This window comes from Notothenia coriiceps, unplaced genomic scaffold (genome assembly GCF_000735185.1).
Source record: "Notothenia coriiceps isolate Sejong01 unplaced genomic scaffold, NC01 NC01_scaffold00024030, whole genome shotgun sequence".
Classification (NCBI taxonomy): Eukaryota; Metazoa; Chordata; class Actinopteri; order Perciformes; family Nototheniidae; genus Notothenia; species Notothenia coriiceps.
Genome location: NW_011356731.1, coordinates 7,687 through 35,613, shown reverse-complemented (window position 1 = coordinate 35,613; position 27,927 = coordinate 7,687). Strand labels below are relative to the sequence as shown.

The 27,927-nt window shown below is 39.9% G+C and overlaps 1 protein-coding gene across 1 annotated transcript; it reads right to left on the bottom strand.

The window, feature by feature from the left end:
- Positions 1-1,020: 1,020 nt before the first annotated feature.
- Positions 1,021-27,927, bottom strand: taok3a (TAO kinase 3a; the record flags this gene model as incomplete). Its single annotated transcript, XM_010782012.1, has 15 exons — positions 27,852-27,927; positions 26,240-26,341; positions 25,915-25,960; positions 23,441-23,537; positions 22,625-22,738; positions 21,886-21,977; positions 21,555-21,648; positions 18,213-18,294; positions 14,055-14,222; positions 12,757-12,954; positions 9,267-9,395; positions 4,467-4,703; positions 3,270-3,398; positions 1,876-2,079; positions 1,021-1,307 (listed from the first exon to the last, which is right to left on the bottom strand). Coding segments are annotated over exons 1-15 (2,009 nt in total), but the record flags the coding sequence as incomplete, so codon positions are not given.

The following is a 27,927-nucleotide window of genomic DNA, read 5'->3' as shown; positions in this document are numbered from 1 at the left end:
ACGTTGTTGGTGCAACTGGCACTTTATGTTGAACTGTTTATTGTTTTGGCCAAGGTTATTGAGAGAGTTGGACTGAAATTGATTAGATTTTTTAAATCAACTGTTGGTAAATCAACAAAGTCTGTTATGGCCTCTGAAGCAACAGAGAGATGTTTTCTAATAGTCAGGGTTTCCAATGTTCTGAATGTACTTGAAAGTATTGTGTTATACTTCAAAAACAAAGTGTTATAGTTTACAGAAGGTCTACCTACCTATAGGCTACCTGAATCTCTGAAATGTACTGTATTCCTAAATATGCTATTGCTACACTTTATGGCAAAAATTTCACTTTTCTGTTGGTCTTTGTTAAGTATAGCCTTGAAAAAAATAAACAATGTTTTGTTGCTTAAGCTTATGTATTCAGTCATTATTCAATGGTATACTAAAATCCATGTGAAAAAAATTGCTTCTCACTGTTCTCAGGTCAAATATTTATATGCGATTAAAAATGCGATTAATTGCGATTAATTAATTACAAAGCCTGTAATTAATTAGATTAATTTTTTTAATCGCGTCCCGGCCCTAATAATTATATACACTCATGAAGGCCATTTTCTGCACAATGTTTACTTCTACTTACTTAAGTCAATTTTTCTGAAAATACAATTGTACTTTTACTTAAGTAGGTTTGAAATGAAGGACTTTTACTTGTAATGGAGTATTTTGACAATAATGTATTGGTGCTTCAGCATCTGAACCCTTCTCCCACCCCTGCTGAAGTTGAAAGGTTTAGAAAAGCCTGTGGCTAAAATCCCTCTGCGTTATCCTCAAGAGCAGATGACACTGAAATGACTCTCAGAGATGACACATTTAGTGTGTTCTTTCACCATTTCTTCCAACTAATTCATTACATCCACATTGCATCACTGCGTTATCAAAATCTTTCCAAAGATAGAGAGGTTGCTCATTGCTTGCGCCATCTTAGAGGTGGATCCAATTTGTGATTTCAAAGACTTGTGAAAAAATGCATCATTAAAGCACCTGTACGACAATAACCACATCTTTGAAAGACTTTTTTCCCGACTCACTTTGAGGTTCTTGGGCTGCTGCCGGAGCTCCAGCACGTGTTTGCGGTGGAGTTCTCGCTCTCGCCGGTTGTTGTACTCGATCTGGTTCTCCAGCTCCGTCTGGTGCTGCAGGCGGATCAGGTCCATGCGCAGCTTCTGCAGCGTCTTCAGCTGCCGGTGCTCCAGCTCCTGCATGGACTCGTCGTGGCGGATCAGCATGGCGTGCTCCATCTCTTTCTGGGTCTTCTTCTTGTTCAGCTCCTAGGAGACATGCAGGAGGAGAGGGCAATGATGTAGCAGCAGGTGCTATTGGTGAACCTTCTGGGATCAGCTTGTTTTATATGCGTGATTCACATTTAAATAACTTTTTGTCTGTTTGTCATTTGGCATAATGGCAGCCCACTGCTCCTTACACTATGATGGGTCGAATGCAGAATGTACATTTCCCCTCTATGGGACTAGTAAGCGTATATAAAATACAAATAATAAATACAAAATATGCAGCTATATTCAACAGCAATCAATATATATCACAAATTAAAAGGTTCCTATTTGTTTATAAGTTTTTTTTTATTAAACCAAAACATTGAAAGTATAACCTAAAATGTAACTCAGAGGGTGATGTGCGGGAAATACAAAAAACCCTAAGACTCCACAAAAGAGCTTTTCTCTGTAATAATCTTCTTACACTTCACAGATCTAAAGACAATGGGTGTATTCAAGACACACTGGTCTTTAACACTGGTGTTGTTGTTGTTATTGTTGTTGTAATGAAACTATTATCAAATTATTTATTCGCAAAAACAACAACTTTAAGGTTCTTTCGCACCTCTCGGATCTGTTCCTGCTCCAGGTCGTGCCTCTTAATCATGACTTTGCGCTTGAAGGCGCGGCAGTTCCTGTCGTAGAACACTCTCTGCTGGGCCAGCAGCATGGCCTCCTCCTCGGCCTGGGAGTGCTGCATGTTCTCCTTGTGCTTGGACAGGCGCTCCTGCTTCTCCTTCTTGGGGGTGCTGTGGTCCTCGTTCATCTCCTGAGAGAGAATCAGAAACAGGTTTATTACCAGGTAGGTTGACACGTACGAGGAATTTGACATGGTGTTGTGGTGCATACATAAAAGTAAATAGCAGTCAATGAAATAGAGTGGAATCAAATATGTGCAGTAATAATAAAAAATCTAACAGATATTGTGAACATTGTGTGCATTAATGTAATGCATAGAGTCTGCTAAAGTTCAAAGCAGAGAGTTTGAGGAATTATGAATGACTTGTTTGAATAATGACAGGTCAAAAAGCAGAGTCAGATTTAGGCTGTGGCCAGTTATCAAGGAATTTGAGCTGTGATTTAAGTTTGACTTGTGTAGGCAAATATGAGTTTAACTGGCAAGATAAAAACAATGGTAAGAATGGGAGTAGCCATTGTGGGCTGTTGGGGAGGAACTATGTCTTCATATTCTATATTAAAACAATTAAATAGTCTAAAGTAGTTGAAGATGTCCAAACAATGTATTTCACATGCATGTTTTGAATGTGATAATAAACAATGCTTCCATAAACACTGCCTAAATAGAGACTAGTGTTCACAATATCAAGTATTTGTAGTGAGAGCATACGGCAAACTCCAGTTGACCTTCTGTCTAGAAACTACAAATGACTTTCATAACCAGAGGAGGGTTGTATTTTTCCTTCCAACCAAGTCTATCCCTCCTCGGTATGAGTTCTCTTTCATGGGCTTTAAGGTAATCTACAACTCGAGCTAATGCACTTAGCACATGAGCCTGATCCCCGTTCTCTGTGGTGTCTAATTCCGTTACAGCCCTCAGTTGGTGGGAAATATCTCTGCCTGCCAGCGATGCTTTCTTTTAACTGTGCTGCTGACCTAATTTTGGTCACTTATCTTCTAACTGAAAACACAGTGTTTCGCACTCCCAGCCCACAGGGGTATTCTCTGGACTCAGATAGAAGGTTGTGGAGGCACACGAACGCCGCACTGTGCATATGGTTTTGTGGGTTTCCTTGTTTGTGTCAATGTACATGTGTAGGTACAAAATGAGTAGGCTGAGTGACTCATCACAACTTCCAAAAGAGCGCTTTTTGAGGTACTGAATGTGCATGTTGGTGTGGAGGAGGGCTGATTCAACAGTAAACAGCATGCTGGACCATGTGTCACACGCCAGAGAGGCTTTCAAAAGGAGAAAAAGGAAAGCAACAAAACGCGGCACACCTCCTTAATCTTCTCCTTGCAGAGTTTGTACTGCTTCTTTTGATTATCCAGGAAGGTGGTCAGCTCCTTCTTCTGCTGGGCCACGATCTGCTGCTGGAACTTCTTCTCATCCGCCATCGCCGTCTTCATCTGGTGGACACATGAAACGTGAAGGAAAAAAGAGCGAGGGCCGTTAGCAGCGGAAATAATAATCTTAAGTACTAAGAGATAAATGAACAAATAATGAAAAAACATTCTTAAAAATTATAAATCTTTTAGTCAACAAAAGGTCATGGACCGATGATAGGATTAGCCATGTTCCTGTTTCTTTATCATTTAAATCTGTATATTCTTTTGTTTTGGGCTGTTTGTCGGATAAACAAATAGTAAGATGAAACCTTCAGGTCATAGACATTTTAACAGAAATGTTTAACTACATGGTATTGACAACAAATATATATTAATCAATAGAGATTCTGCAGATAAATTGACAAAGAAAATTATTCTTTTTTATTTTCTGAAGCCCTCAGAGTTATGTTGGCTAACTTTGTATCTGTTTGTCATGTATAATATATGCAAGTATGACCAGTCAAAGACATTGGACTTGCGGGTTTGATCAAACTTTTCATGTTATAGGCTGTTAACTAATATCAGTTTATATAAATGTAAAGGAAATTACAATATGCGTACATTTGTCTTGATAGGAGATTAATAATGACAGTGCAGGAGTCCGTCTACAGGATAACAAAACATGAATATGATCCATAAAAAGAAACAGCTAAAACCACTTTTTCCAGACAACAGGCCTGTTGGTGTTTTCTTATGAAGCCAATGTCTAGTGTCCTTTTGGTTTGGCTAATTGACTTGTCTCTCACATGTGAGATTGTGTGCTGTTCTACAGAAACAGATGTGCTATCTCCATGGCTGGGCTGGCAAGCTGCGTGCTAATTGCAGAGATATGCAGCTTGTTTTAGGACACTCTGTGACCCACTTCTGCCCTTGTGTTTCATCCTATTGGGTAGCAGCAGTGCTCAACACAACTTTTCATAGCATTCAATATAAAACGTTAGGGTTCAAAAAGATAGTTTTTTAAAACATTATTGCCCTTTCCTCAGCTTTAGAATAGTTTGAACTGTTGCATGGCACATGTTGCTCAGAGCGATCATCAGGATATGACTTAGGGTTCCTATAAGCTTCAACACTCTTCAGATATCCCACCTCCTTCTCAGAATGCACGGCGTGGCGCTTGGCCAGCTTCTCCAGCTCGATGTAGGCGTTGTTGGCCTGCGTCTCCACCTCCTTCTGCAGCTTGAGCCGGTGCTCGTCCATCTCGGCCTTCAGCTTGTTCTCCAGGGCGATCAGCTGCTTCTGGTGTTGCCGCCGCATGCGCTTGTATCCCGACATCTGCTCCCGCAGCTCGCTCTCCTGCTCATGCTCGTGGATCTGCTTGGTCACCTGTGGAGGAAGAGAAGTTAGGAAATGTGATGTCTGACTTTTCATCAGACCAAAAAAATGAATGATTTAAAAGAACTGTTCACAGGTTTTAAAAGGCTTGGCCAAAATTAAAGACTTTGTGAATAGGCAAACATGAAGAACACGTTTTTGTTTCCTCAAATAGAACCTAAAACAAAATGTATTCAATACAGTTAAGCATCACAACTCAACTTTTAGTGTTACATATATCGGTTTTACAGAGACAAGAAAAGCTATTAACCTGTGATGGGGAAAAAAGGACCTCAAAAAAGAAATACTGTGAAAACCCTGAAGATGAAGTAACAAGTAGAGCCTAACAAAAGCTCTTTCATCTGACCATTTTCCACACACACACACACACACACACACACACACACACACACACACACACACACACACACACACACACACACACGAGCTCGGGCAACAGAAAGGATCTGAACCCTCTTTAAGTCAGACGGAGAGAGAAAACATTTACATTTATATCATGATAAATGTAATCTAAAATAAGGAGAATTATGTCACTCAACAACAATGACACCCATCTTTCGCTCTTCTTTTTTTTGCAAAACCTGACCACCCCCGCAACACCAACCTGAGGACAGAAAGGGTTCTCCACGTCTAGGTAGTACTCGCTCCGCATCTTCTCGTAACTCCCACCTGAACTCCTCAGGCCAAACATGATGGCAAATTTTAGCCAAGTGCACCGGCATCCAGGAACCTTGTGCAGCATCCTCTGCCCGACAGAACCCCGCCTGAGCTCCGATGCCACCCTGAGACCCACCCTTACTGGACGACCACCTCCCCCCTCTTCTTCTTCTTCTTCTCGTGGCAGGCGTGTGAACTGTGAATGAGGCAGGCCGCCCGCGCCGGCCAACAAGAGCACAGAGCGCCTCTTTAGTTGGGCTAACGCTAAGCGGCGGACAGCAGGTGGGTCACATGAATACCTCATTGAGTAGGAGTGAGAGAAGTTGGAGAGGGGGGGTTGGATAGGAGAAGGCATTAAAAACTGAGGGAGGGGGGTGGGAGGTGTTTGCAAAGGAGAAACAGCTAATTCAGTGACTGGGAGAAAGTTGGATGAAAAAAATGCCAATAACTAGAAAGAGAATAAGAGCATCTAGAAGAGAAAATGGGGTGGAGTTTGAAAAAAGGTGGAGGTGGAACCCCCATCCCCCCTTAATCTGTGCTGATTAGCTCCCAATCCTAGTCACTTGCTTCGCTGCCACCCTTCGTGCTGCATCAAAGGGCCAAGTCACGTCATGTGACGGCCTCTTTCACACAAGGTGTGTGTGTGTGTGTGTGTGTGTGTGTGTGTGTGTGTGTGTGTGTGTGTGTGTGTGTGTGTGGTAAGAGGGGCATGCAGGCTAAAGGGGGCATTAGGCAGCTGATCTCAGTTATTTGCTTATGTTGTTCAGTTTGCTGTTATAGAAATACTGCAAGGATATGATTTGTGGAAAAAAGGAAATGCTGTGCTGGTGGTTGGGAATTAGCAAATAAGTAGGGCAAGCACTCACAAATGGTCTTCTTACTTTGTTGTTGGTATCAAATTCATAGCATTAACAGAGGCAGTTCTGTTTTCACTGTTATAGTGCCAGAATGTAGGGTTGAAAAGAAGGCATTCAATTTGCTGAAAATGGATGATGGTCTTCAGAAGATTGTAATCTTTTTATTGCCTGGAGCTATTTTGTCATTGAGGAGTGGAAAAGGAGCATTTATCTTTTCTAAAACTGAGAAAAGAGATGCATCCTTAAAAACAAGTATGCCATTGTTTGAGTGAGAAATGTTCTTAAATCATTAGAAGCCTCTATCTGCTCTTCAGGTCTGTCAGGTAAGAGACCAAATAAGAAAACAATGCCCTGACTGAAGCTACAGATGTATAGTAACATGTGGGGAAGTCTTTTGGCTGAAGAGGGGAAGCAAAAGCCTCCACAGACCCTTCTTTACTGTCATGTTTTCCTGTAGATGCTGGGGACTCTTTGTCTCATATGTCTCTTTGGATCCCAAAGCAAAGCAACTGCAAAAATGCATTGGGTTTAACCACAGCCTCCATCTCTACATATGAAATATATATTTTTTCCCCCTGCTATATAAATACATGGCAGATTTGTTGTGCAAGTGTCGTTTGACGGGGAAGGTGCATGTTTCTTAAACTCGACTGATCTGCTGCTCTTTTGTTGAGCGGCAGATGATGTGAAATCTCCTACAATGTCGTCTCTACAGCAGCCTTCAGTCAGTTGACCTATAATAACCCCTGCCCTCCCTCTCACTCTGTATGCCCTCTCACATTGGTTCTGTATGTCTTTACACCCATCTCTTTCTACTGTTTCCTTCCCTCCTCACCCTTGTCCCTTTTTCCGTCTCCGATGTTTTTTTCATTCTGCTCTCATCTGCCCTTCTCTTCAGTTTTCCCGTCGTTCTTCTTCTCTGCTTCCATGTTTTCCCTTCAGATCGGACTCTGTGTCACCTCTGCCTCTCTCTCCCTTGTCCTGCTTTGACAGCCCAGATTCAATCTGCACTGCTCTTGTGTCTCACCTCTGTTTGCTTATCTGTCCTTCGCCCTGATATCTCCTCCACATCGTCCTTACCTTCACTAGCCAACATCCTCTTTCATGTCATGTAATCTCCCTTCATCACTATGATTTCCTCCTTTGTCTTTGCAAATAGCACATTTCTAACTCAGGAATTTGTGTACTTGTTTTATGGAGGATGCAACTTCTTCCTGACGGTACATGTTTTCATATTTCTCCTGCTCTTCGTCTTCTCATCTCTTTCCCTTCTCTGGCGATCCCTCTCTCGTCTCACCATCTGGACCCCCGTTCGTGTCTCTCCCTTTGTCTACCTGCTGATTCCAGTCTCAGCGAGCCGAGGCCAATCTGAGGACGTCTGCGCTCGGCAGAAAAAGATGATGTCATCTCTGTTTGAGCACGGGCGGGCAGCACTGGTGCTATCACACAACACAGACACCGTGGTTTACACCATGTAAGGACGGGCAGCCTCAGTTACACAGAGCTGCTAGGTACCTTAGTGTTTTGTCATGAGAGGACCTGCTACAAATCTATGACAATTAAAAGTTGTGTGTTTTATGACAACATTTCTAATTTCATGAAATAAACTCTCAAAAATAACCACAACCATCACAATTGACAAGTACCTTTTTTATCATTTTGTTTCATCTTTTCTTAAATGACACTAAATGGCCTGTTGAGGTATACGTAACCAATACTTTGTTCTAGGGTTTAATTTACTGGATGATATTGTGTTTTCAGGACCCTCAAATGTATTCATACTATCAGGAAAATGCTACTTTGGTGAACCAGGGACGAGTGTTTGCAAAAAGAAATGGCTCCTTTATGAGTCAACAAGGTTGGCTGGCATCGAGGCTTCTGAGCATAATAGTGAAAAGGCTTCTCACAGTGAGACAAAGGGAGCTGATGTAATGCTTATGTGTTTAGCCAGGTTTAATTATTCTAGCAATGCAGCAGTCAATTGATTGAGTGTCTATTAGGGGGGATTATTTTCATCAATTTTCTCTATGAGGAATTTTAGACCTATATTCGGGGGGATCTTATTTTTTAACATCCTAGAATTTCTGCTGCACTGAATCTTACACTTCCAATGGATGAAGAATGGCTGTAAGATTTTAATAAAGCTATATACAGTTGTGTGCGACTACAGATAAAGGCGACCTGTGGTCAATAAAACCACACAGTGCTGGACTTGGTTCACACTCTGATCAAGGTCAGCACGAGGACACACGTCTTCTTTGCTCATGTTCCTCGTGTCTGGTTTAAGACCACTGGGTCATGGATGGGTAAACAAACACACTCACATACGCTTACACACAACACTACTACTAGTTACTAGAGCCGGTTTCCATGACAACAGACATGAAGGGAGGGAGAGAAGGAGAATATTCCTCCCTCTTCAACTCAGACTGTAGAGTCAGATCAAAGAATGATGTATTATAAAGTGCAGGAGAGGAGGAAATAAGAGGAGAGGGGAGGGAGGGGAGCAGGAATATGAAGCGCAGTAAAAGGAGGAAAGACAGCAGAGAAGAAGAGAAAGGCTGTATAGTTGCAGAAGACTGGAGACAAAGAGTCAGAGAAGGTGATGACCAAAACATGGGTTGACAGGAGGAAAAATAAACTGAATATATAGGTGCGGCCAAAAGAGAAAGGCAGGGTTGATATTAAAACTAAAGTTTGTTCAAAAAGGATCCACATGTCATTTCTTGGAGATATCAAATCCAGCCTCAATGTCCTGCGGCCACATTTGCAGACAGGTTTTAACAGAGAGAGACAAAAAAAAAAGCCCCCTGTGCGCCCTAGTATTCTGCAATGGTGTGAATATGACATTCTGAGAAAAAACGCTGCTTCAGCAAGAAGCAATTTTTCCAATTGTTGGGGGACTTATATCAACACAACTTTCAACGTGGATGTAGCACAAAAAAATACATATTCAAACATTCAAAAACATAACAAGGCTGTTACAGGTTCCAAGGAAGAGGAAGGAGAACAACAGAGGAAGGAGTTGAGATAAACTTACCAGAGAGGCCGATTTGATGGTGGCGAAGCGGCTCTGGTTCTTGTAGTTCTGGGCCTGGCTGCTCTTGTCGGAGGAGGACGGCCGCAGCCCTTGCAGTTGGTCCCGGTGGTTCCCATCGTCCCAGTTGTACTGTTGGTCCTGACACACACACACACACACACACACACACACACACACACACACACACACACACACACACACACACACACACACACACACACACACACACACACACACACACACACACACACACACACACACACACACACACACACACACTACTACTACTACTAACTACTACTACTACTACTACGTACGTACGTAACGTAACTAATAAGTAGTAGTAGTAGCTATAAATGTGGCTATGAATGTTACATGAACAAACCTGCAAGGAAACACCTTCAAAATAAAGGTATGTTTGAAACGGAAAAGTTTGGTGTATGTAAGAGCAACTTAAATGGAGATATCTTCCTCATACATATCCCATACATTTAGATCAGGGATGGGCAACTTTGATGGTGGTGGGGGCCACATAATTGATGTACTGGCCACCAGGGGGCCGCAGATTCAATTGGAACACACACAAACAAAAATGTCATGTGTTGTATGTAATTATTAACAAATATACTACTGTAAGTCTGACATCTTCATAGACATTTTACAATCAAAGGGAACATCCCCAAAAAATGGGAACATCCTCTAATAAGCTCACTAAACAAATATAAGTTCACAGAAATGTTATTTCATTTTTACAAGTGGCATGTTTGTATTGAACAGGTTATTAAACAGTGGAATAAAACTATTTTAAACTATTGGAAAGCACGGAAAATGTGTGTGTATTGAGATTAACCATTAAGATGACATAAACATGAAGTCATGAACACTAACCCAGATATTAGTTGTCTAACTTGAACCTAAGACACTTGTTGCCAGTCTCTGCATTCCCCTTATTCCACAATAAGGGGAATGTCAACACAGACACCTGTCAGCCCACACTCTGCTGTTCCTCAGCACCGCTCCCCCTCCCTCCCGCTGAAATTATGAATGAAAAGCGTAGTAATCATAGATAACATGGCAGGGTCCGTGACAGTTTGTTTTCATCTAATTTTTCATCTAAACAAAGTCTTGGTTTTAAGAATATTAAACTTGTTTCGCCAAATTCAGATCATAAATACAACTTTTAAGCTTGTAAAGGCATAATTACAAGAGGCAACTTAACGTCACAGCAGGCATAACAACAGCCGGTGTTTCTTGTGAGGGTTTCCCCGGGAAACAAACACAATACACACAAATGCGTCACAGATTATTTTGCGGTATTTGAAATCATGTACGCAGCTCGCGACGTAACTAGGAGTCTAGTGGACGGTATCAGTACTACAAGTAAAAAAACATTTTTTTTAAATATTTTTTTTATTATTAATTACGCTGTTTATAAATTAATCTGAGGGCCGCAAAAAGAGGAGGTGGGGGCCGCATGCGGCCCATGGGCCGCCATTTGCCCATCCGTAGACACTACAATATATAGTTTACTTTCTAAAAAACGAAAATAGACAAAGTGTAGTTAAATAAAACATGTAAATGTGTATTTCGGATGTTTTTCTTCCAACCAGTCTGGAAAGACACGTTATGGAGGCAAAATATCCAATACTTAAATAATTAAACATTGCTTGTAGATAGATGTTTTTGCCCGGTAGTGTTTTGCCTTACAATAATGCAAGAGCAAATTTCCCTGTTGTGAACATGAAGGTGCTACAGGACACTTCACACTGCCAGTGAAAAACCGTGGCAGTGTGAAATCGAAAATTCCCCATTGATGTGAATGGTACGACTTCTAGACTTGAAAAAGGCATCTAGGGCATCTAAGGCTGCAGAAACTGTGTCAACCATAAGCAGGAACATCAAAATACGTCTACACTAACACCCCCTCCCCCAGCATTACAAACTGATTTCAGGACCCAGGGGACCAAAGAGTTGATTCATGTGAGGAGGGGGACTTCATCAGCATCTGAAAACAATATGCGTCACTGTCACTTGTTCTCAGCTCAGCCCCTGAACTTGAAACACACTGGCTGTCTGTTCATGGAGTGTCGTCCTTATTCATGCACTGTCATATTTACAAAGGGCGGATGAGGAAAGAGAATGCAAGAGCAGTAACAGCCCTCTCTTGACAGATGTTTAAGTCACATGAGAACGTCAGGCATTGTGTTGACCTGTGTGTGTGTGTGTGTGTGTGTGTGTGTGTGTGTGTGTGTGTGTGTGTGTGTGTGTGTGTGTGTGTGTGTGTGTGTGTGTGTGTGTGTGTGTGTAGGATGACTGTAAGTAGGGGGAGTGTGTGCTGCTTGTCGACATGTGTACACAGCCTTTGTTCTTGAGTGTGAGCGGTGTTTGTGATGATCTTGAAGCGGTCTGCCAAACAGTGAGGACTGTGTCGATGGTTTCCATGGTTTCAAAGGGGGAGGGGATTTCGCATACCCTTGAAATAGTAAAAGAAATCCAGAGATGTGTGAACAGAGGCATGTGTCCTTTGGTTGTGTGTTTTTATGCACTCACTGAGTACTAGTGATTTTTAGAAAGCCAGGTGTTTATCTCTATATCCTAAGGTCCTAAAAATGGATTGGAAATCAATGACATTTCAAGGCCAGGTAGGCCTTATGCTAATGTCTAATGATAGACTTTTGTGGTTATCTAGATTTTAAATGTTATCCATTAGATATTTTTCTTCTTCTTTATTAGCCACAATGAAACACTAATCCTTAAGCATGGGACTTGCAAAGACAATAAGTTAGAGCAGCGCCTCCAAACCAGAGCTTTTGGAAACATACACGGTAAAAATAAATAATCATATTTTAACATCATTTAGAAACATTCGTGATATTGATTTTTGGTTGCAAAGATTAGTGCCGATTCCATGGGTGTTTCAGAGCTTGAGTACCAATTGGCAACTTTGAGGACCCATGAGGGAAATCAAAATGTGGGGTTTAAACTTGTGTGCATTATATCAAACTCTCCTGGTGTCTTTAAAAATCGTATTTTTTGTAAACACTTAGTGGGCTGCCAATTAACCAACAGTAATTGTCTCAAAGAAATGCACAATAAATATAAAATGAGGCCTGTTGCAACCAGTATGACACATGTTAATCAACTAGTCCTTGTAATAAATAGATATGTTTTTGATGATGTAGCACCCTGTCTCTGCAGTAAGCCATGTTAGTATTTTTATACCAATATACGACTTTGTTCTGTTGACTTATCTGTCAACCTTATCTGTCTAAGGCCCTTTAATTATTGGAACAAGCTTTTGTTATGTTTTCCTACAATACAGTGTTTTGTTTCTGTTGTGGCAAGGCGGTTAAGACCGGATTCACACTGCCTCTCCACCATGAACTTAAACCTCTCGTTCAATTTGTAGTTTTCAACTTTTAGCAGCATTTCAAAGGTGTGTCTGTGCCAAAGGGTTCATTCTGACAACTTGTGTGTGTATGACTTGTACCTTCTTTGTGTGTGGGGAGGATTCCAGGGTGCTGCTGTAGTCCTGTGGGTGCATCATGGTCATCTCGGAGCAGCTGTCGTCCAGTACCTCCTGCATGCTGTTCACGCTGCTGCTCTGGCTGCCTGTGCTGACCGAAGTGCTCGGGATGGAGTGGTTGCTTCCCAGGCTGTTCATCTTACAGCTGGCTGCCTCGCTATCCTGCAACAGAACATCCAAACAATCACATTCAAAAACACAAATATACACTCAAGAGTCAGCTCCAATAGATACAGGCTCCTGCAAAAGTGTATGTTTAAGGAAGTCACCTCAATACATGGAAATACAACTTTTGGTTGTATCAGAATCATGCTAAACTGCCTGTTGACTTTACATTTGCCCGTGTGTGTTTGAGTGTCATTCTTATGTTATTGCACATCTGTAAGCCTGAGATCTATTCAGATTAGATGGCCACTTGATTGTGTGTACATGGTAAATTAAGGGAATAAAGCTGCACAACTATTAGGTGCAGGTGAATATTCAGTTAAGTCTGCAGTAACAGACTGTATCAGGATGTCATACACAGTCTTTTAAAATGACAGTTTCTGGTTCTTTGGGTAACATCACTATCCTATCCTCAGACTTTGTCCTGTGAATCTGAGCTTCGTGATTCCTGCCTGTTGCCCCAATCAAGTGAACAACTTGAGAAATGGATGCACTGCAGTAGAGATGATAAAAAATGACGTAAATCAAATCATTGTATTTGTGTAAAGAGATAGTTATAAAAATTGTTACTTCCAGCCTCTCAAACGTCGTTTTATTTTAATTTTCTCTGTTTAAAAGTGGTTACTACTGTATAGCGGGGAAAAAAAGTAAACTTGCACTCTAGGAAATAGTGTATATTTTATGATAATTGTAAGACCAAACAATAATCAATTTATCTAGAAAATGGCTGGCAGAATATTTTTAAACTGATTGATTTAGCCTGTGCCTGACCAACTGGTATTTATTCATCTCTATTTTATCAATGAGTGTCTCTGTTGGCTTTATCATAGTGTTTGCTGTTGTTTGCTGTACACTGTGGACTTGTTATGTGTGTGTTACCTTTCTATGATAGTAAAGCTGAAATAAATGTGGTTTTACACAAAATCATTGTTTGAACATTGGAGAATTGTGAACTGAATTCAAATGGAGCTTGACTGGTTGGAATCGGTTTTAACCCCTTGTTTTCCACTTGTATCCCTTTACAGTAACTCTTGACAGACTGTTTGTATCTCTGTATTATTTGCATAACGCTGATCTTTAAAATTAGGCTCTCCCACCTCCTCCTCTTCCTGGCTCTCTCCCATTGGTCCGTTGTGCTTCTCTTGGTAGAGGATCTTCTTCATCTTGCGGTACTGCAGGTTGTCCAGCTCCCGCACCGCATCCTTGGTCCTCTGGATGAGTTCCAGCAGAATGCGCGGCGAGCGTTCCCGACGCACAAAATCATGCTGAGAGAAGAAGAGGGAGAAAGTGAGTTAGTCGGTTGGTTGGGTTAGAAGTTATCTAAAGAGGGTTTGAGGGAGGAAACAATTGGTTTAGACATTTTTAAAATGTAGTTTTCTTTATACATTAACCTGGAATAATTAGTCATGTTTCTAGTTCAGTCTTTATACTAGACATTTGATCAATGCTTAATTTTACACAAAAACAAATACATATATCTACAAGGTTTTCTTTTTTCAAAAATGAATACCATTTTTAAAGACTCCATCTTAACATTAAAATACAATTAATATCCTAATTTAAATGTTAATAGGTTAAATTGTACAAATGGTCTTTTTATACTTTCTTTGAAACCTGGATTAATTATTGATGTTTCATTTTAAGACAACTAGAACAATATATTTCTTACAGACTACATGTTGACATTGAAATGCATTTAACCTTTTGATATTATTAGGCTAAATTATTAACATCTTTAAGAAATAATATAAAAAAAGTGGTGTGTGCTGTAAAGGATGTAGGAGCTTTAAATAATATTTTGAGTAACTCAAAATGATGGTTTTAGAACATATAAGGGCCACAGGACTTTGATGTGTTGACATGCTCTGTTCTCAAAGATCTCAGTTGTGAATATAGTTCATATCTAATTTACTAAAGTATTTTACTGCCTGCTACTTTTTTCACAAAATTTACTTTTTTAACAGGCAGAGCAACTGTGACTATCACTAGAGGGCGCCTGTAGGTTGCTCTGCCCATTCTGAGAGTCCCAGCATGCTTCATTCTGTAGTAGACTGAACACATGATATCTGGGAAAGATTGCCCATAAAATCGAATTGCATAAATACTCATAATCCTTTTCAGTCTAATTAATTATGTCTGAAGTGTAATTTCCTTGGCACCAAGTTAAAGACAGCTTCAAAAACATTGTACAACCATAGAGTAACAAGCTTACAATTAATTAGGAGGTTTCAGGCTTTTAATCTTAATCATTTAGTTTGTACTTTCGAGTAAGCCTACAAACATTTACCTCTCATTGGAAGCTGGATTTAATTACCCAGTCATGTATAAACCTCAAATGTCTTACTTACATTTTTTTCCTGTAAAATGAATATTTCAAAAATGGTCAGATTTATTTAAAAGAATATAACGAATCATGTTTCCAAGATTATTTGTTGTTTTTCCAACACAGTTTTACACTAATCTGCTGCGACCGGTTCTACTGTACGGAACAAACCTTCCTGTAATTTGATGTTAGGTGTACTTCGGTGGAGGTTGAGGCATTATGCATTTATGTAATTACTTATTTTGTGTTACATAAGCAGCAGGTCAGAGTGGGTGTGCAGGGCTGGTGGGGTTTGGGTAAGAATGACATGGTGTATGTTGTTAAAATTAATGTATTTTTTTTAAGCATTGAACTGTACTGACATCAGGATGAAAATAAAACACTCCCCTGCTCTTCCACACACACACACACACACACACACACACACACACACACACACACACACACACACACACACACACACACACACACACACACACACACACACACACACACACACACACACACACACACACACACACACACACACACACACACACACCCACCCCCTTAGTCACTCTCATTCATAAAATACATTGAGCTAAATCACTGAAATGTATGCAACCTCAGAGTACAGGACTATATATACACTTTATAAAAAAAGCTATATTTTTAGGTCTATTTCAAGCTTTCTGTCACTGCACACCGTCCTCTCCATGTGACAGATGCTGGTGTAATGGGTTAGTCAGGACACCAGGGAATGACATCACACTCTGAAAATAGAGATGGGAGAGATTTGTCTCGTTTTCTGACGGACCAAAACCAGAGTGTGGGTGGTCCCCCCTCCCCTCTCCCATCGACCAGCAGGAAGTTATCTCTGGGATTCATTATAAGTTAGAATGAAGCGACAGAATCTGAGTTGATACTGTAGTAGCATCACCAGCTTCTTCTACCAAAAGTACTAATCCTTTCTCTGAGATTTACCCGTGAGGTATTGTGATGTTAAATGTGAGTGCACTCGAGACGAAATACTTTCTGAGTATTATTCTTAAAAATGTAAAACCTCTACCGCTTATGTAGAAAAGGAGATAAGGGAATGAATATTATTATTCAAACAGTTTTGTTCTCCAACTTATGCTATGCATTTTATTTATCATAATTTGGTTATCTTAATTTATGAATTGGTATTTTTTTCCTCCTTCCTATCCTTGATTGTATGTTAATTTGAATGGATATTGTTTCTTTATTGTAAATCATATTGTGTGGCATCTTTTGTACCAAAGATGCTATACAAACTAAATATATTTACCTTATATTATTAATAAATGAATGGTTGAGGATCTTTTTAAATATCTCTCTTCTCTTCCTTTCCATGAGTTACATTAACAGAAATAGTTCTGGAACCAACACTTGGTTAGCTTAGCCTAGCATAAGAGCATTGCTCTGCTAGCTCTAGCTCCATATTTATCTAACAGATAGCGTCAGTCTTGACATCTGACTCTCAAAAGGAAAACTAATCCACAAATAATGTATCGCCAACAATATTAATAAAGAATTTTCTTAATGTAACCAAGACATAAAGGAAATAGCCATTGACTGGTTCCAGCTTGTTAAATGTGAATATTCTGCTTTTTCATTTAAATATATTCATGTAAATGTAATTACCTAATTATTGATAGTCTGTACTCATGAGAGGTCAATTCATAATTACTTGTATAATTACTATTACTCTTAACAAGGCATACAGGGTGAGTTTAACCTGAAGCCAGAACACTGATAGCTCAAGGCCCCCAGATTAGTGACCTGATTTCCCCTTCAAAGAGCTTGGAGGGGCGTGTGCCTGTGTGCCTGCAAAGATTGATTTTGTGTGTGTGTGAGAAGAGAAAACTGGGGTTTTAATCACAGGCTAAAACCCCACCCCCCACCCCCTCATTCTAAAGCAGCCCCTTCGACACTGATCCCAAGTCTGTTGGGTACTTATCCATCTTTAATGTGTTTTCGGACAAGATTTGGGTCAGGGGTGTTGGTAAGAGTGAATACTAGCCTAAACTTCGATCCTATCCAGGCGAGAGTCCAGAACCCTTTATTTGAGCTACCCTCAGGTTGAGCAGGTGGGAAAACTCCTGCTGGAGCCCACACACTGTTGAGCGTGATTCCCAAGAACATAAAACTCTTAGTGGACCAATGGGATTACCTTTTGCTCACACAAACAAAAAGATCAACCCCTGGATAACAGGGAAACACAAAGAACCTCCACGGATTAACACTGTGTAAGTTCATTATGTTTCTGAGTGGATTTAGTTGGTTGTTATTAGGCGGGATGGCTGAAATACATTATAAAGCCTGATTTGCAGCTGCATTTCAAATGTTTAACCTTTATTTAATGGACAAATGTGCTTTATATTTAAAAAATAACAGTAGGGAAGGACAAGAAAAGAGGAAATGAGGAGGACATGTCGCAATATATGATTTTTGGACCTCGGAAACAGCAGTTTGAAAAAAAAATGTGATCCACTTTTAAGTTATTTTAAACTACAGAAAGGTCCCTCCCAAGTTAACCTTGTTATAAGACGTACTGTATTTGTAAAAAGTATCCTAAAGTTGTATACACATTTTTTTTTAAAAGGCACACCCTGGTGGCCTTGTCACCCCAACTTCTTATCCCATCCTACCCTCTCTTTCTGCCTTCATTTCCTGTCATGTCTCTACTGTAACTTAAAGGCTATTAAGGTCCATGGCTTTGAGGCACAGCACAGGAAGCAAAGTTACAACAAAGAGACAAAAAAGAATCAGAAATTCTCAGCGGGGTGCTTGCTTCCTGCGCTTCAACAATATATTCTTTAGTATTAAGGAGTCGTGGGTGGGTGGGAGTGACTCATCCACAAGGCTCATGGACTGACAGAGACAGGAAGTGAGGTCACAGCTGGAGGGATTACAGAGGAAGCCCACTCACTCTTAGCAGCTCCCCTGACGAGGGTCTGTCCTGAGGAATTTTCAGTAGGCAGTAGTCGACGAAGCTCCGGAAGGGGTCAGACCTGGGTAATGAGAACAGTGAAAATCAAAGACTCCCCTTCCCATTCAAACATTTCTAAATCAGGAAAAGTTCAAGCCAGACACCAGAGGCAAGGTTTGTCATGAACCGGTCCATATTAAGAGTTTTGGTTTAAAGCCTCCCTGCCATGTGTTGTTTCAGACTATAGGGAAAGATCACATCCAAAATAGATGTTGATTTAGTAACTGTGTCTATTTGAGTATGCAGATTTTTCCTTAATTAACCAAAATTACATTAGAGGATGCGTCATTTGCATATTTTAACATTTGTAGAATACAAAAAAAGCTTTCCTATTGTAAGGAGACGTTTTATGGCAATCTATTTGCTACATTGTTTAACATTATTCAACTGAAGTGTCTTGTACATACAAAATGTATTGGATTTTATAATACATATATTTAAAAAAGCTGCTTTCTCAAAATATTCTCATACTCTGAGCTAGGGATGTCCACTTCAGCAGCTCTTACAAACACCAATTATTCTAGTTTTTTCCCCGTCTATGTTGTAACGTTATTTTTAGGATTTGTTCATATATTATTCACAGCCTGATTTATAGACATTGGAAACCTGGCTTTATCCAAAGATTTCTGTTGCTGAAATATAAGCAAAAAAGCACAAATTGAAGAAAATTAAGATAAGGTCTTAGTCATTCTATTTAAAAAAAAAAAAGTGTAATACATGAGAAATGTTGTATTGATAAGCAACTGATGAATTCTCACATTGATATCGACTATAGTATCAAATGTTACCAAAGTTGACTATTGTCTCCCTATAAGCCCAAATGGTAGGCTGCTTTCCACCACACATCAAGTCATGAATGTTGCACGTGATGAGTTATCGCTTCCTCTGCTGTGCCTATGTTATCATATCAATGAATTAAACCAGAACAATCCTATGTAATCTCTTAGTGTAGCCCCATATATTACCCATATATGGATTATGTGAAAATGTGGAGCAATAAAAATATAGGCCACTGGAGAGGTGGATCATTGTGACTTTAATCTAAAAATATACTCCTGATAACCCAGTATAACTAAAACAATGTGATTGGATTTTTTAATTAAAGTAGCCCGTAGTGCTATTTAAGATATTGACCCGTAATATGCACATTCAGGGTCTTTGTAGGGTTCACCAATCCACCACAAACTCTAACGTTTTCTGTTGTAAGCCCAGGTCAATGAGTGCAATGTAGTGTGTCATGCCAGTGTGTGTGTTCGGTGTAAACCCAGTGAATGTGAGCAGAAGTTACACTGAGGAGCGGATGTCTGTACTAGTCTCATCTGGAGGGATGTTGCTAACGCCTCAGGCCGCTGGAGCTTCTCCAAAAATACCTCAACCCTGCGCCACCTCACACAACGCTACAAACCAACGCTAATTTTATAACTGCAGCGCATAGGCAGCAAACTTAAAAGACTCCCCCTGCCTCATGTTTCTGATGACAGGGCCTGTGATGTATTCTCTTTTTTAGGGTGTAAAATAAGAACACTGTTATTTAATTGAGAGCTTGGTGGAAGATTCATGAAGGACACTGATGCCTTCAGGCTGCGCTGAGGCAGGTAGAAAACAACTCTCGCCCTTGGCTGCGCAAAAGATTCTTGCAACATACGACAAGGAGCAAACACAGACACGACTCTGCATGCTTAGGACCGCACACTTTCATACCACAGTAATGATAGCATAAGAAGAACACAGAGGTAAATAACATGGAGAACATCCAACAAAGGGTTAATATTTGATGAGTGTTGTTTCCCCCGTGAGGCCCGCACCTCACATGCAAAGGGTTAGTGTTGGTTGCAGCGAATCAGAGGAACTGAGGAATATTTACAGCTTTGCTAATTTCCTGCTTGCAACATTTTATGTCGTTATTTCTTATAGCAAATTTAGATCATCTTCTCTACATATTTACAGTCTACGAATACATCCTCTTATCTGCTGCGTGCAATAATACAACCTGGTTTCTTCCTCCATTCTTTTAACTCAAGGTTTGTGCAAGCTCATACTCATATTTGCTAGTTAAATAATTATGAGGATGAACTATTTCTACCTAGTTGAGAATTTACAACATGAACTAGCTTAGTGTTAACATTATGCTGCAGCTAGCCAAAAATAATGTTTATAAAGTAATGTATCTTAATTGAATGAAGTCATTAAAGCAAAAATCATCAGCTTAAATTATTTACATAAAAAGTAAAGCAAAATATAACACAAATGATCCGTCTCCGCAGAAATGAGCAATTTCAAAAAACATTTCTTAATTTATTAGGTACACTTTATGATTATATGAAGAAGCAGCACGAGTCTGACTTCAACACTGTGGCTGAGATGCTGCGGCAAAGAGCTGTTTAAAAGCTGCTGGCCTAAATTAAATCGCTTAAAGTTTTTAGATGTCTGGTAGGACAGTCTCTAGAGGATCTGCTGTGAGTCTGAGAGCAGCATAACATCCTGGCTGTTTTCCCATAATACATTTAGAAAACTCAGTGTGTATACAAAGAAACATCAAGGTTAGAATGGAAAACACAAGAAAAATCTGAGTTCGATCAACTAGAATAATATTAATATAGTATTTGTAATTACACTGCTTTGCTTTGATGCTGTTATACATGTAGACGTGCCTTATAGCCCAGCAGGAACGGTGTGGGTATTCACACTGTATTACTTTGGGAGAGGTTTCCCAGGTAATTACATAGGAGATTTAAATCGTGACATCGCACAAGGCCTGTTGCAGGGTTCAAAGGTCACGCAGATTAACACAGGGATGTTTTACCCCCAATGAGCACTGATCGGATTGGGCTTTCACGTTCAGTTGTGTGAAAGTATTGTATCAGCAGTTTCTCTGGATTTTTTCTGGTGTTTGTGGAATTTCTTTATATAAACATTTAAGACTTGTTAGATAAGCATATTGTTTTCAAAATAATGTTGTAGTTCTTGGGTTTGACTGGCCACATATCGGACATATTGCCATGAAGGAATGAATGGAGGAATAAATGTTCTATATTATTTTAATGACTGATTGAACTCCAGCAGTATTAATCTAAATATGTTATATGTTTAACTGCTATGCCTGCCATCTCTGTGTAATTGCGTTTTCTCCTGGGTTCTGTAGTGTTCGGAGTATTTGTTCTTAATTGATTTTTCTGGCTAAATAAAGGTTTTACTACTACTACTACTACTTATTAGCCTTCTGCAAATTATATTAAAACTATTATAAAAGAGACAATGTTGAATGGTGTGTTTTCAACTCACCACTCATTGGACTGTAGCGTGGGAGAGTCGTTCTGTGCGATGTGATATAAGGCACTCATAGCATTCATGTTGAATAAGGGAGGTTTGCGTTCCGCTAAAATAAGAGAAGATGGGAGAGTCAGAAAAATATATAAGGGTGTGGATTCAGTGCCAAGGATTTCACAATCAGATATCAGCCTCTCCTTAAATGAGGCAGACACAACGTCTCCAAAGCAACCAGGAACAAATAAGATGTATTTTCATGTTTTACAGATTTTTAACCAGCGTACATCTGTTACATTTCTTACATCAAGGGCCCTTAAATTCACTTCTTGACTAGATGTATGCTCACCCAGTTCAATACAGGTGATCCCCAGCGACCAGATGTCCACCTTTCCCTCGTACTGACCCTCGTCCATGGCTAGGATCACTTCCGGGGCCATCCTGAGGACATGCAAGTGCACAAACATGCATAGTTTATTAAGTACAGGGAAAAATCCACGGAAATGTTATAATCTGCTAAGCTGCTCAGAGCTTTTAAAGACTCTGGTATGCTGTGATAGCAGCTCAGTTTTGTGAAAGTATGTGTGTGTTTCTGTCAAGGCGGAGTGTGAAAACTGAACACTGGTCCAGCTGTTTATGTAATGGCTTTCATTAACCAGCAAAGCTCCATAAAGTGCGTGAGTGAGTATTATGATGGGCAAGGTAGAGCAGATAACTCTATATGAGGCAAAAAACAGTAGGCATTATTAAATTAATGAAATAAAGTGTCACCGGCTGTATCAATAGGGACCATCTTGAGGCACGCTCACCCTTCACTTCACAGTGAATACCCCTATTTATTTACCCCTATCCTATTAACTTTGTCATTTGTAAGCATAACTAGGTTTTTATTCAAAGTGACTCGGGGGCAACAACAAGAAGTACTCACTTACTCCAAAAAAATGAATTGTTCTTGTAATTTCTATGCAAAGAAAGCCCTAAAACAAATACCACAATTCCCATTTTTCTCATTGTCATTGGTCTCTCGCATATAGACATGTAAGGCGTTCAGTGTTGTGCCATATGCCTCGTGTTTCATGTATACTGACCAGTAAGGTGTTCCCACAAAGGAGTTGGCAGGTGAGGCAATGGAGGCGGAGCCAAAGTCGGCCAGTTTGACCTGACCCAGCTCAGTCAGCAGGATGTTACCAGCTTTCACATCTCTGGGTGGGGAGAGGGGGATGGAGAGAGTGTATTTAGGAAGAGCAACCAAGAGAATTCATATCCTTTCCAGGGATATCTTATGCATTATACTTCTCCCTCAAATGTTAATGAACTGGTCACTGATGTGGTGTATTTATAGATGTGATATCTTTATTAATTCCGTTAAGGAGATCATGTTTTTGGCTCGATTTATTTGTCTTCAAGCAGAAAAAATACTGGCCCCTTTTCACAGAAAATTGGTGAAAGGGTGTAGCATGGGCCGAGAAAGAATCCACATTCATTATCAAGTCATGGTGTGTCAGAATAATCTGAAAAAAGTCATATCCATCTAAGGGAAACTTGAATGCAGCATTGGCTTTAGCGGAGGTCTACGATCACCGAGTGCGACTCTAATTTTATGGGTTTTATGTCATTTTTACAATTTTGCAATGAGACATGATGACACAGAACAGTCAAGATGATTCATACAGCTCCATTTAAGAAGCTAATCATATTTCCCTGCCATTAAAAATTACATTGTGGACACCAGTAAAACAGAAGGGTTGTTTCTTGCTCAGTAAGGACCACATGTACCTATAGAGATGACGTTTTACAGCCTAATTAGTAAACGCTCAGTCAGGGAAGTGCATCTCATCTCAGCCTCTTATCATGTTTTTGATAAAGGCACTTCCTTATGGGAGCTAGAGAACAAACTGACTCACCTGTGAATCATATTATGGGAATGTAGGTAAGCCAGTCCTAGCAAGGCACCATGGGTAATGGCAGCAATTTCCAACTCTTGCAGTGGTTTCTTATGAACTGGGGGAGAAATTAGCAGAGTGGAAATGAGTAAAAACCCTCTGAAGACTTTCATTATATAATCATGAAATGTGTTCTTCACAAAGGCCTTCATAATAAATAAAGCTTCTTCATTTAGTTATGAAGCGCAGACTTCAAGCAACTGCTGGCATCCAAAACATCACAGTATTAGTAATAAATAAATAAAAACTATAGAGGTGTGCCCTGCTGATATAGCAGTAAGAAAGTAGTCTCTTGGCATTAACAGTTGTGATAAGGGCTCCTAAGCCGGCTCCCTGTGGACTGTTGCAGTAACAGAGAGATTACATGCCAGGCGAAAGGTCCCAGCTGAACTATGGCTGAGACATTACAAAAACAGGCCGGGGCCGACTGTCAGGACCGTGTACCTGCATCAGTGACGAGCTCACACATAGATGCTTAAAATAACACAGTGTGTTCAAGTCGGGACTGTTGAGAGGATGGACACTTTACAATTGCCAAGCTTTGAAAACTAGAAAAAAATTGGTCTTCAGAAAAAGGAGTCTACATCCAAGTAACTCAGATATGGTCTTTTGTATAATCAGGGATGCAAACACACGTATGGTGAAAAAAGAGAGAACTATTCGAAGCAGAAAAAAAACAGCGTAATATACCATCTGACAAAGGCCTGTGCTATAATGCTTCAATTAACTGGCTATTCTTTATAATATACTCAGATCAATAGGAGACAGAGATGTTAAGTTATAAATCAAGGGTTTTTATTATTATTTACAGCAGGGGTGGGGAACCTTTTTCCTTTCAAATTTTACAACATCCTCCGAGGGCCGTACAAATTATTGAACTCAACCTCTGCTTAAAAAAACTAAAATCACAGCCCATTCATTTGGCCTTTCTTTCATGCTGTGCAAAGAAAAAGCTACCTCTTAATCCAGATATCTTACCATGACTCGCGCATGCACGCACGCACGTGCATGGTTGTGGCAGAAAGAGATGGACACAAGATGTGTGCAAATGTATTTAGTATCCTATCCAGGTGAACATGATTTAAGTGGGGGGGACCTAACCTCCTCTAGTGAGGTCCGGGGGCATGCTCCCCCGGGAAGATTTTTTTTTAAATATTGAAGTTAAAAGCATCAATCTGGTGCACTTTGAGAGCAACATGAGGAGATCTATGGATACATCTCAAGACCCATATGAAACAGAACTGTAAGCAGATTCTTCTTTTTGGATATTTTACAAATCACTCCCCTTTTAAACTCTATTCTTGTTATTTTTAACAACTTTTTTGTTACTGTCATATAGTATTTTATAACTGTTTTTAATTTAGTCTCTAATGTCTCATTAATAACTATAATGATCATATCAAGGTGTGCCTTAACCTCACTGAGCTGAGGTTATTTGAGCCTCTCAGGAGAGAGCTCTCTTCCACCTGGTTGTAGAAAAGCTCTTTAAATTCGTTAGCATAGCTAGCTAACCAGATGCTAATAACAACAGATCGCAACTGTGCTTACAACTAAAGACAGCCACGCAAACACTGCGGTGTGTACGGCTCCTTATGGGTACTGCAATATTTGAAGAGCTGGAGCGGCGTTCCAGTGCTCTCCGTCAGCACTCTAGTCTAGTCTACACTCCTTTCCGACGAGACATACCAAGTGAAGACACATTACGCTCGTGTTGTGTTCAAGAAACCTGCCCTTGGCCAGGAAAAACAGGCACTCCGTTTAATTATTTTGCGGTCTAGATTTCTTCTTCTTTTTTGAAGTGAAACGTTGTCCGTTAGTCGGACTGACGGACGGACGGGCGGGCGGACGGACGGACCCCCCCCCAAAACGAAAACTCTTCGGTTCTCCGCGAATTACACAAGTCACCCAAATCAGCGTTAAAAAAGCGGGAGGCGCCTGCAAATCGGATATAGAAGATATAGAATACAGAAGATATATGTTGTATTATTTAGTTACAAGACCATTTATAGAGTATTTGTTTCTAAATTGTTTTAGTTTTAGGTTCACATTATGTTTGAATAATGACAAATAACCACAGGAAACAACCAAAGAACCATCTATGTTTATATATTTATGTTGCTTATTAAAATTGTCTATTGAAGAGTATTCAAATTGAATCAGAATGTTTTATATTGTGTATTATTCACATACTGTAGTGATATTTGTCTTTTCTACTGTAATTGTGAATATGCTGTTAATGTTATTTATTTTTGATTGATCTGATAGCATGTAGCTAGCTAACCACAGTAAAGCTAAAGCTAAATGTACATAAACCACATTTAAAAAAAAAAAGGTTTCTCACAGGTTTTATTTACATTTGACAGACTATTTCTTGGCCAGAGGAAGAGACTTCCTGGACAAAAATAAGTTTGTGTGCATATTTTGCATATATTTACCCTCTAGTAAATCTGATGCGGAGCCCAGGCAGTACTCCATCACCAGCTGTAACAGAATGCAGATACAATAATTCACAGTTTGCTTTTCATTGTTAAATATCCTCAATACAAAGATTCACATCAAGTTTGTGAATACTTGTGAAAATGTTCTCAACGACAAAGATTGTGTTACTGATAACAACATATGCAGAGAAACTGTAGTGAGAAACACATTCAGTGGGAGATGAAATCAAAAAAGACAAAGAGGAAGGAAGAAACAAACAAATGTTGCAAGATTAAAACAAAAGATGGGAACTGGGACAAAGGGAGAGACGGATCCACTAACCCAGGCAGTGTTGTCTTTCAAGTAGCATCCTTTGTACTCAATTGTGTTTGGGTGTCGCAGCTGTCCCAAAAACTTGACCTCCTTAATGATGTCCTGCCACTTCTGCCAAAAACAAATTCAGACACACAGATGGTTACACACTACAGGTACAATCCCGGTAACACCTAGGTTGGCATTGCTGTGATTTGATAGTAGGGCGCAGCTGGCCGCACTGTAGTAACCACTTTAACAGGTAATATGGTCTTTATACAGGTTTATATGTAGACGGATAGGAATGTCTCTCAATAGCACTGCAATAAGGTTCAATTAAAAAGCATATTGAAAATGTAACCAGAAGAGTTTACATAGCAAGTGAAAGCCTCAGCCAGTCAAGAGCTGTGTGACAATGTGTAAGAGTCCTCACATGCAAAACACAGAGTTTATAAATAGATAAAGGTTTGCACAAAGGACGCATTCTGAAATAAGCTTATGCCTAAACTTGTTCCGTGGTTTGCTTGAGGGAGGAACATGTTTGTTCCAAACCTTGCAACCTTTGGTGAGCAATTATTTTGTATTATTTTCACATTGTTTTTGTTCCTTTAGGCCCTAAAGTTAAGGGTAATTAACCATCACAAATGAGAAATCTCAATCTCTGACATGCTACTGTCAGAGCTTGGGTAAATATCATTAGAGAATTACCTTTTTTGCATTTTAAGCGCTGGTTGTTACTGGATTTGTGCCAAAGCAAGATAAATTAGAGCTGCAAGCAGCGATGAACAGGTCGTCACACATCCATGTGCTTCAAGGGTCCTAGTGGAGGCCGGTAAACGCTGCAGTGCATTGAAGTGACCATTCGAGATGGGTCAGACAAGTTAACACTACTTATGATGGTGCTGAATGATGATTTTTGTAGAGAATGTCAAGAGTTTATGTTATCCAAGCTAATTCAACAATACAGTCTTTTGATACCAATGCTCACATAATGATTTGTTCAAATGAAAGAACCAAATGGTTGTTCCAATGGGCCAACCAGAGGGATTCTTCAAATTGGCAAATCATAGGGTTCGTTTCAATGGGAAACTCGAACGGTCCCATTTAATGAGTCAATCAAATGGCTCGTGGCAATGGGCCAATCAGAGGGATTGTATTAATGAACCAATCAGAGGGCTCGTTTCAAATAACCAGAAGAAAATCTGAGGCTAGTTTCAACCGACCTAACAGAGGGCCTGCATCAACGGACTAATCAGAGGGCTTGTTTCATTAGGCCAATCAAAGGTCTTGTTTTAATTGACCAAACAAATGACTCTTTTCAATTGGCCAATCGAAAGGCTTATTTCAACAGGCCAAATCAAATATATTACAGTAGAATCAAAGACATACTGGATGTGTGCAAAGGTTCTCTTTTTCACAACCACTATTTGTGTTGTACTGACTGTCAATGGTGGTGTGTTTTCTTTCTCAATATTGATGACCTTGTTATCAAACTGCAGGCTAACCAAATGTCAATGTGACCCAGAGATATGAATCAGAGACATAAGCAACACATTGTGGTGTCGCATTTACAGTGGGAGCTTGGTTTTGAAGGTAAGCCTTTGCATGTCTATGTGCTCTTGTGTGCGAGTGATTTCCTTACTTCGGTAGTCTGCTTGCCATTATAGGACATCTTTTTGATGGCCACCACCTCGTTAGAGTAGGAGTTACGCGCCTGG